The 10,603-nt window shown below is 47.8% G+C and overlaps 1 protein-coding gene across 4 annotated transcripts in view; it reads left to right on the top strand.

Annotated features, from left to right (window-relative positions):
* The first annotated feature begins 210 nt into the window (after positions 1–210).
* Positions 211–10,603, top strand: part of LOC144278430 (opioid-binding protein/cell adhesion molecule) — a 335,321-nt gene continuing 324,928 nt past the window's right edge. For all 4 annotated transcript variants that reach the window (XM_077839722.1, XM_077839720.1, XM_077839721.1 and 1 more), the window contains exon 1: positions 211–377. In XM_077839722.1, coding sequence (XP_077695848.1) covers positions 211–377 — 167 coding nt within the window. The remainder of the gene's footprint in view (positions 378–10,603) is intronic.

Here is a 10,603-nt window from a genome sequence, read left to right as displayed (position 1 = left end):
CTCCCGCGCCCCAGGAATACCGGGGGCTCCCTGCGGATGCTCGGCGCTCTGCGGCTGGATTGCCAGGGGCTCTGCTAATCTCCGAGGAGCTCCGTGTCTGCCCCGCGCTCCCACCCTGTTTGCTTCTTCCCCCCACCCCCCCGGCCCGCTCCCCCCGTTTCTCCTCGCCGGGGGTGTTTCTGGCCTTTTGGAAAGTCCCTGCTGCCCAGGATGGGGGTCGGCGGGGGCTTAGTCGTGCCCTGGAGGTGCCTCGTCGTCCTCTGTCTCAGGCTGCTCTTCCTTGTGCCCGCAGGAGTGCCCGTGCGCAGCGGGGATGCCACCTTCCCCAAAGCTATGGACAACGTGACCGTCAGGCAAGGGGAGAGCGCCACCCTCAGGTAGGAGCAGATGTTTTTTTCTCTGGGTATCTACAGGGGTCTTGCTCTGTGGGCGCCCCGGCCCCAGGTGCATGCCAGGAGGGGCCGCGTGGGAGTGGACGCACCCGGCTGAGCCAGGGGCTTTCGATGCCACATTGCAACAGGGTTTAGCCTTGGCTCTGGCCATTTCTCCTGTGAAAACAGGTTGAGAGGGTTTGTCCGTGAATGGGGCGGGGTGAGACCCCTGAGTCAGGGAAGAACGTGCAATGCTGCGGCTGGGGCCCAGTGGGCTGGGAGTGGGGCGTTGGGGGGGGTGCTGACACGGTAACGGGGGTGTCTCTGCGTAGAGTGTCAGGGTGTCTAAAGGAACAAAGAGGGCACGTTCTGTTGTTTCTTCGGCACTGGGTCGTGGGTGCCAGACGGGAGGTTGCAGTGAAACGTGGGTGCGGGGTGGTGTATTGGCGGTGTCATGTTGGAGCTGGCAGGAGAATGTTGGTGCCAGACAGTGAGCTGGCAATTGGGTTTAGGTGGCAGACAGTGAGCTAGGGCTGGCTGACACTCCAGTTCTCTTCCTAAAGTTGTGGGGGGGGGGGGGGGGGAAGAGAGGTGGGGTGGGTATCAGGGCTCTGTATTGCCTGTGTATCTATGCCAGCATGCATTTCTAACCGGTTTCCAGGGCTGTGATGCCTCCGGAGCTGTCAGTATTTTGCCTTGATCACTTTATATTCTCTGCACACATCTGTTAATATCAAATCAATCTTTTACTCCGGGGGTGCATCTTATGAATTCTGATGGATGTTTTACCTTACGCTGTTTCCTGCAAAAGAAATGCAGGCAACTTATATGCAGATGGCCGGTTCTACATGAGGCAGTACAGCAGAGCGTCCCTTTCCCTTTCCTCAGCGAGTTACAGGTGTGCCCCGTATGCTGTGGGCACATGGTGTCGGCACAGCAGAGACAGCCAGTTCAGTACATGCTGACTGTGCTGTTTGTGGTCCGATAGACAGGTCCAGTGTTTTTCCAGTTATCTGTGCGGCATAAAGTGTCTGTGGTGGGGTGTGGATTTTGCGTACGGATCTTAAACAAACAGGTCCTAAGAACTTTGCAGTCTGCTGCCCTGTATCGAATGCCAAATAGTCTGTGATACCACTCCACCACACTAGCCTGCCTGCTTCCTTCCATACACCCAGAACGGCAGGGCTGCAGTAAGCAGTTCTTCCTCCCAAACTGGCACAAGGGAGTGCAACACTCAGGCTACGTGTGTCATCATATCCTCCTCTAGCAGCTGACCCACATAGCGGATAAGAGCTACTTCGATTACCAGCTGGCATTTCTTCCTTTGCCCCATTTACCTACCTGCTTCCTGGTCTGTCATCTCCCTGCTTCATGGGCAGAGGGGCTCACGGAGGGAGATGGACACATCGTACCCCGCCATTCAGACAGCAGCCTTGTTAAAACAGGACCCGCAACACCACTGCCCCTTTCCAAAGCTCATTCCCAAAATTAGCTAATGAGCCCACGCATCCCCTTCTGAGAAGAAAGAGCAAACAGAACAGAAATCCAAAGCACAGAGGTAAAGTGCCACTCACATAGTCATACAGAGGGGAATTGGGGTTAGGACTTGGGTTAGAACTCAGGACTTCAGTCCTGTGCTCAGCCCTCTGGCTCTGAAATAAACACACTTTCTGCAGGCCAGTCAGAGCCCCCCCCAGCTCCCCTTTGTGCTCCATCCTCTTCAAGGTCAGATTCTCCCTGAGGTCTGCCCAGCCCAAGTCAGGGTGGTTTACGCCTTGTGATTCAAGGGATGCAGGTTAAAAAGCAAAAGGCACAATTTCCATTTTGCTCCCAATAATATAGCTTCTGAGATAATGAACCTAAGCTGGTTAAAAATCTCATTGTCCTTTCTCCCTGGATGCTGCTTGGTGATTTTCTGAATTTCTCCCAGCCTGGAAAATGGAGGCAGACTAGTTTGTAGACTTTGAGGTTCTCATGCTCTAGCAAAGTGCTGTGATGTTAGGGCTGCAAATCTAACAGGGAGAGGATCATATGTTCAAAATATAAAGCCATTTTCTTTTAGAGTTCTTGGTTTTAAATCATTGGGCACATGCCTCTTGGTCTAAAAGCTTAAATTTTAGGGATACATTTGATCTGATGCTGTCTCTGATGCACGCTCTGATTTCCGCCAGCAGAGGGCCAACTTTGATCTATTTTTTGAGGCTCTGGCCTGGTTGCCTGCTGTTAAGGATGAAACTTGCGGCAGCTGGCCTTGGGAACGCGAAAGGTTGGGAAGAATCCAGCCCCATAGTTGTTGGGCTTTTCAGCCTTCCTGTAAGAAATGACATTCCCCAGCAGAACTGTTAACTGCCTCTTATTAGCAATAGGACCCTGTTAGGAGAACCCCAGAGCTGTGTTCTTTATACTCCTGTCTCTCCATGGTATCCCCTCTCCTCTCGCTGTGTCTCATCCAGACTGTCTCTTGTTTCCCTCCCATTCTCTCATCTCTTTCCTTTCTTCTTCCACTTTATCTTCATCTGTTCTTCCCCTACTGCTTTCATTCCTTTTTCAGGTTTCAGAGTAGCAGCCGTGTTAGTCTGTATCCACAAAAAGAAAAGGAGGACTTGTGGCACCTTAGAGACTAACCAATTTATTTGAGCATAAGCTTTTGTGAGCTACAGCTCACTGCATCGGATGCATTCAGTGGAATCTCTTTCTCTCCTTTCATCTTTTTTTTTTTTTTTGCCCTGTGTCTCTCAGTCTCTTCAACCTCCCCCTTTTTATCCTCTGTCTCCTCGTCACTGCATGCGTCTTCTCCACTTTCCCTGTTTCCACACTCTGCCCCTTCCATCCCCAGCCACGCTCCTTGCAGTGAGCCACTCCCCTGTCCGTCCTTTGCACTTGTTCCAGTGGTGGTATCGCTGGGAGCCCAGCCAGAGGAATTGTGTTCAGCTGTCCTTATGTCTTTCCATGATAACTGCTTGCCAGGCTCTGCTGGTACCTCCTGCCAGCCCCACTTCCAGCTGGCCCTGCCAGGCTCACTTTTGAATTTTTGCCTCATCTCTCGGGTGCCAGCCCTTAGAAGCCAATTAGTTGCTCAGTGAGCTAATGAAGATTCAGGACCCCCTAACGCGGAGCACTCACAGTGTCTATGCTAGCCCATCGTGCCCACAGCTTCTTCATTAATCAGCTTAACCAGGTGGACCTCTCAGGGAATGGTTTGTCTAACGGGGGTCAGCACAAAGCCCTGGGAGGCTATCGAAGCCAGGGCACCAGCTTCCCTTCTGTGCTGCACCATGGTGCCGCTTCCCTTCCCAGGGGCTCCACTGTGCAGAATGATCCGTACGTGTGTGGAAGAGCACAGCCTTAGCTCTCTCTGGAGCTGGGTTATTGCCATCACACGGGAGAACTCCACTGCCCATAGGAACAATCCTAGACTGCCAGGGCTTTCATTGCTGAAAGCAGCTGTTGCTGCTTAATCCGGCTATCTGAGACAGACATGTGCAATTCATCTTTAAAGTGAACCTTCCGCTTCCCTCAGATATGTGGCATGGCATTTGTCCTTACCTGAGATGTGACACCAGCAGCCGTGCAGCGGGCTGCGGCGTTTTGCAGGGATATGGTGTATCAGGGATGTAGTGGAAAATGATTTGCATCAGCACTGAGCAGGCTGCACTATCCTGCAGGAGACGATATATCAAGGATGCAGCTGGTGCTGATTCGGAACAGCCCTGTACAGCAGACCGCAGTGTCTTGCAGGAGACAGTGTATCAGGGATCCATGTGATACTGATATGCAGTTTCAGGGAGAGGGTGCACTGGGCTGCACCTGACACTGATTTGTGGCTTCACCATGCCACAGGCTGCAGTATCTCAGAAGACAGTGCAGTGGGATGCATGCATGCAATACAGATTTTAAAACATCCTTCCCCTGTGGGACAGGAAAGCAGTGAGGCCCTTAAAACAGACTTCAGAGGCTCACTGCATTATGCATTGATGACAGGTTGCATTAGGCCTCCAGCATGCACAGTCTCTGATGTGATCCTGGCATGAAATGCAGAGTCCACACCCAGATTGTGGAGGGAGGTGGCATTGACAGCTATCTGGTGAGGAGACTGTTGCTTTAAAAGAGAAGTTAGAGGTTTCTTTTTCCAGTAACGAGAGGACTTGTAGGGCCTTCCAGCAGTTTCACAAACCAGGGTCCAGAGACGCGAGCTCATTTATACCTGTAAGCCCTGAAAATGCACTTTTTAGTTTTCACCCAGAAGGTCCCTTTGAAAATGATAATGCAGGAGGGCCTGATGCGGAGAGGTGCAGAGCACCTGAAACTCCATGTTGATTTTAATGGACTTATGGAAGCTCATCACCACTCTGGATCAGTCCTTAACAGAACTTAATAGAAGTTCACCCAGTCCTTAAATGCATACAGTGCTGAAAAAAGGACCAAGTTAATAGAAGAAATGAGATCTACAATGAAGAGCAGGACTTTTGGCTTTTCTGGGGGGCAAATGAAGATTCCACACAGACCAGCAATAGCTTAGCGCTCCCCTGGGTCTTAGCTGCTCCTGAATCTCTCTCTGCTTTTTCTTCCTAGAAATCCCTTGCATAATCTATGGCTCCGTCTACTGGCAGCTTCCCGTGTCACTTTAGATCATTGCCATACAACCATTCTCATATTTTAATGGAAAACTTGCTGTTTTGTTTTAAGAACAAACAATTCCCTTAGTACATTTACACACTTTGCATCTCAAAGAAACTCCAAGTGGTTTGCAGTCGGTCTATACACTGTGGATAAAATCAGACAAACAGCCAACCCGTTACCAACTGCTGAAATGCAGCCACTTCTGGTCTGAAGCACAGTAGCTGTTTAGTAGCCCACAGAAATGATCACTACACAGCAGTTAGAACAGGAAAGGAAAACACACAAATCAGCTTGAAACTAAAGCCCTGGCTGGGATGATTTAACTGGGAATTGGTCCTGCTTCGAGCAGGGGGTTGGACTAGATGACCTTCAGGGGTCCCTTCCAACCCTGATATTCTATGATTCTATGATTCTATGATTCTAAAAGTAAGAATATCATTATCTAGCTGGAATTTGGTCAGGACATAAGGGTTAATGTTCCCATTCTTGTGGAAGGTGCAGTGGAATCTTGAATAACCATGTGTTGGGCTGCAGTTGTACATCTCCTCTGAAACCCCATTTCCAGTCACACACTGGTTCAGTCCTGACTTTGTGGGAAGAGTGCCACCTACTGAATGACCAACAGTTCTCCCTGTAGTACCCAGGTACTCCCAGGAGGTATCCCATCCAAATACTGATTGAGCTGAACTGGTGCCTGTTATAAAAGGTTGGTTTGCTGGCAACATAATCAATGCAGTGTGGTTTACGGTAGGTTCCCATTCTTATTGTACTTTAACATTTACCACAATAATGGCATTTTATCCAGCTTATTGCCTTTAGCAGTCTGTCCCTGCGCCGCTCTGGTTTTGGCAGCCCTTAGTGACAAAGAAGTTCTCTCCAACGTAGTGACATGCACTCTGACCACGCACAGACCACACAGAAACTGAGGTCCTGCAATGGTGCTAGCTCAAAAGTCCCATCTAACTGAGCCGAGTCAAGTCTCATCACAGAAAGTCATGAACAGAAGCAGAATTTTCAAGGCTTTAATCTGTAGTTAAGAAATAATAGCCCGTTTCTAAAGGCAAAGAAAGTGTGCTCTAGCGAGTACGGGAACAGCGGAGAGACAGAATGCTTGAGTTCTGTTTCTGTCTCTGCCACTGACTTGCTGTGCTGCGACCTTGGGAAGGTTCCTTTACCTCTCCATGCATCAGTTTCCCCATCTGTAAAATGGGGCTCACAGCACCCGTTTCCTAGAGGAGGTTACGCGCAGTAATTCCTTAACAGTTGTAAAATGCTCTGAGATCCTTGGATAATGCACTACACAGAAGCACCAAGCATTTTTATTTAACAAAAAATACAGATGCACAATGCTGAATTGTTCCCATATTTAAAAGAAAGTTTAAAAGTAAGATTTCTGCCCCATTCACTTCCAATGAAACCTTGGCCTCCCCAACCCTTCGTCATTTAAAAACTAAAGAAACAATAGAACCTTGCTAATGCACCCAGAAGACTTTGTGATTCACTGAACGAACCCAATTAAAAAGCAAATGCCAGGATAAAACATCATGAGACATGGTTCCTTTGTTTATTTTTTGCTATTATAGTTTTCATGATTTCTGACAGTGCTGCATCGTTTTGTACAATAAACTATTGAAGCCTGTTTCCCAGCACATAATGAGGTTTGGTAATATAAGACTACTTCAGACAGGCAATATGGACCAATGGATTTGGGCACTGGTCTGGGAGGCAGGTGACCTGGGATTTATTCCAGGTTCTGCCATTGATCTTGGGCAAGCTACTGTCTGCCTCTGTGCCTCAGTTTTCCCAGCTGTAAAGTGGGGCTAATGACACTCACCACCACTGAGCTATAGGGATGAAAAGTCCTAGATAGAGCAAAGAATTTGCACGGCAGCTACGTCGCTGCTATTAAATCCTTGCTGCCTGCTGCTTTTTTGTGCGCCAATGCGAAAAGCCCGGGGATTAGTGAAGGCCAGATTAACGAGGCCCTACTCTATCACTGCCCCCCTTCCTCCCCCCAAAAGTTTCCCAAAGCAGCTAAATATATACCTGCCATTTACAAGGTAGAGCTCCCTGCATGTAGGAGCTGTAATTGGCGAGTCAGTGAAATTACAGCCATGGGTTCTGGCATTTGGATCCTCCTCGTTGGCATAATAATTCCCCCCTGGGTAGCTGGTATTTAACTTGTCTTATCTGTTCCTGATAGGTATAATTACAGTGCCCACTCATTTAACTGTAATATCAGAGCCATTGTCTGGGTGTTGGAGAAAGGGCATGGGGGTGAAGGAGAGTTCCCCTCTGTGCCAACCTCTTACATCGAGACAAGTGCTATTACAGAACTGCAGCTGCTATGGTACTGCCATAATAATGGCCCGTACCCAGCCCTCTGGATTCATGCACGGTGGTGTGTTTGAAATTCTCATTCACACTTTGCAGCTAGGTTCCATCTCCAGTGAAGCGCGAGAGGTAGCAGTAATAGGAACGTCTGATGTTTCTATAGCTCCTGACGGCACCTAAGTACCTTTGAGGATCTAGGCCCCAGTGAATTCAGCATTGGCTTTAGATCAGGCCTTTGGAACATACTCCTCAACAAAGCTTAGCCACTGATTCTGCCAATACACCTCTCTGGGCCTGATGCTGCACCATGAAGGCAAGGGGTGTTTTCCCACTGGCTGCTCTGGGTACGAGGTCAGACCCACTCTCTTTGTCTGAACATTGTCCAGGGGGCTGGGTAGAATACAACAGACAGGAGAAGGAAGTGGGTGAGTGGAGACCCGAAGACAGTGAAATTGCAACCGGAAAACTGGAACAAGTCTTTGCTTTAAAATCTGCTTTGCATAATGCAGCAGGTCTCTTCTGGCTTCACAGAAAAGAAAGAGTGAGAGAGTTGCACGCTGTTCTATGAGGAATATGATTTAAGTTCTAGCAAGCTTCCTGTATTTCTTTCTAATGAAAAGCCAGCATCCACACACAGCTTCAAACACTTGAGCTTTATTCCTCTGAAATAGTTACAAGCAGCAATATTCAGTTACAGAGGTTCAGATGAAATGTTTTGTAACCCCTTTGCTGAGGAATACACTAAATCTTCTGCAGGCATAAGAAGATCCCCTGGATTGAAGATGGTAATAGCTGCCGTTCGCCTGGACATATGCACGGTTCCTAGAGTTCTAATCTTTGTTTCTGGAAAGGGCTTAGGAGTTAAAGCCACAAAACGAAATCGGGACCCAACAGAGCCCTCGCTGTTCCGATTTCCATCTTCCGAACTGTTTCTTGGTTCCACTACCTTCTTTCATAGTTTGTCTCTTGAATCTAGATATTTTTTCCATTTCCTGAATTTATTTGGTTTTCCCTCAACCCTAAAGTAAGGATACCTCATACAGCAGCCACATGCATTATTTTAAATGATAATCTGGATGCTATAGTCAAGCAGACAATTCATGAGGAATAACTAATTCAGTGAATTTCACCTCTTTTTCCCCCCACCCCTTTTGCCAGTTATCTGTGGGTGGGAGTCGAGTTTGTCTCCAATTTTATTCATGCAAAACAATTCACTGAATAATTCCTGCCAGTAATTCTTTGTCTGCTGTGAGCAGTTTGTTGTGGGGTATTTGACGTTCAAGCTGATTTGATAGGACACGTACAACTCATGTTTTCTGTTCCCTGGTTGGATGAGCTATAACTCTCAATGGTTAGATCTCCAGTGCCAATACTCACAAATACTAATTGTATATTTGTTTTCTATTCATAGTCTCCAGTAGCCTGTAAACTCCTTGAGGCAAGGATCATCTTTGGGTTCTGCGTTAGTACAGCACCTAGCGTAACGGGGTTCTGGTGCATGAGTAATGCTAATATAATAATATTTGCTTAAAACTGGCTGCTTGCATGAACATTCCCCCCAGCTAACTTGTTCATTAGAATATGTGAGGAAAGCAAACACAAAAGGGCATTGAGTCCCATCAAAAGAAATTTGTTTAAGTAGTTGGACAAATGGTGGTGGAAATAATTTTTTGCAGTAGCTATCCCACTCTGTGTTATACCTGCTGAAGAGGAGTACAGCTGTTAGTCTGGACTGGCTGATGAAATGAGGTTCTCTTTCTAGTCCTCTCCTCAGCAGGGCAGTGCTGCATATAGAGGAAGGAAGAGGGTTTAGTTCTGCCCTTTGCAGGATACAGCTCAAACCTTTAAGCACGGGATTGGATAAGCAAAGTGCAAAGTGACCATCGTCTAAGCGCGTTGTGGATTACCTGCAGCTAAATGTCCATTGCAGAATAGGGTGCCTCTTGCTTCCAGTTTGTGCTGCAAGGAGCCTTGGGTAAGGGCTTGTTTACAAGGAGAAATTGAATAGCATAGCCATTGTTGAATAAAATACTCAGGAATAGCTCACCGGATTGACATTCTGTTCTGTAGTAAAAGTGCCTTCATTCCAGAATCATCAGTGCACTTCCAGAGCAGAGTAATTTATTCTGGAATAAAATTACTTTCATTCTGGGACAGCGGGTCAACGCGGGGAGCTATTCTGGAATACTTCCTTGACACTTATAGCTAGTTCCTCAACAATCCTTGTGACTCAGTCTGGCCAATTTCCCCACTTAGACAAAGCCCTAAGACCCTTTGAATTGCCCTATGAAGGACGGAGACTCCAGCTGAGCGGGAGAAGGTTCTTTCATGGTTTCTCCCTCCCTATGGGGAAATCCAGGTTTCTCTTTTCCTGCTGTTTATGCAGCAAGGATATGAAAAGGGATTGTGTGTGGCGGAGAGACTTCCTTTGTATCCCAGTGAGGGAGTGGATGGAGCTGGGGAAAGGGAGAAAGAGACCAAGCGAGAAAGAGAAGGGGAGGATTGGAAGGAGAGAGAGACAGGAAAGTAGAGGGAAGAGTGGAAGAGAAAGAAAGGAAAAGAGAGTAGAAAGCAGGAGGGCTTGAAGCTTGAATGACAGTGCACAACGGGAAGCTTGTAAAGTTCACTGCTCCGAGAATGCGAGAGTTCTTAAATCAGACCCAAGTAATCAACACAACTGGCCTGAGGACAGGAGGGAAAGGTGGTAGCTGGAGATAGCTAAGATTAATGGGGTTTCGGTTTAAGCCAGCCTGCTGTTACCCATCCCCCAGGATACGTCACAGCGGGGCAGTGCCTTCCCTCCTGTCATTATTTATTTATTTGTTTATATATTTAGTGTGTATATACATTTTTAAAAAAAATCTAACAAATTTCTAAGCCATATAAATCCAATTACCCATGTTTTGCCTTGCGGGAGCGAGGGAGATTAATGTTGGTATTTTGGCAGGAATGTAAAAAGAAATAGGTGGTAATAACCATGAAGGCTCGTAAAAAGGAGCACACAGACTAGTCCATGCCTGGGAACTCGGCCATAATTCTCATGGGCCTGTGCCACTTGCCATGTGCATGTGCCAGGACCCTGTTCTCCCCACAGGGGGGCAGGGAAGAGCCAGGTGCTTTCCGGACCCTTGAGCAGTTTATCCTGAAAGGGAAGGCTTCAGTGTGGAAATAACAGAAGAGTTGGATAATAAATGTGTTGCCCTCCTACAGCGTCTTCCATTCAGGGACCTTGAAGTGCTTCGCAGATGTTAAGTGAGGAAGCCCCAGGGCAGCCCTGT

The sequence above is a fragment of the Eretmochelys imbricata genome, chromosome 22, assembly GCF_965152235.1.
Source record: "Eretmochelys imbricata isolate rEreImb1 chromosome 22, rEreImb1.hap1, whole genome shotgun sequence".
Lineage (NCBI taxonomy): Eukaryota > Metazoa > Chordata > Testudines > Cheloniidae > Eretmochelys > Eretmochelys imbricata.
Note: the sequence above shows the minus strand (reverse complement) of the source record. Positions and strands in the feature narration are given on the sequence as shown.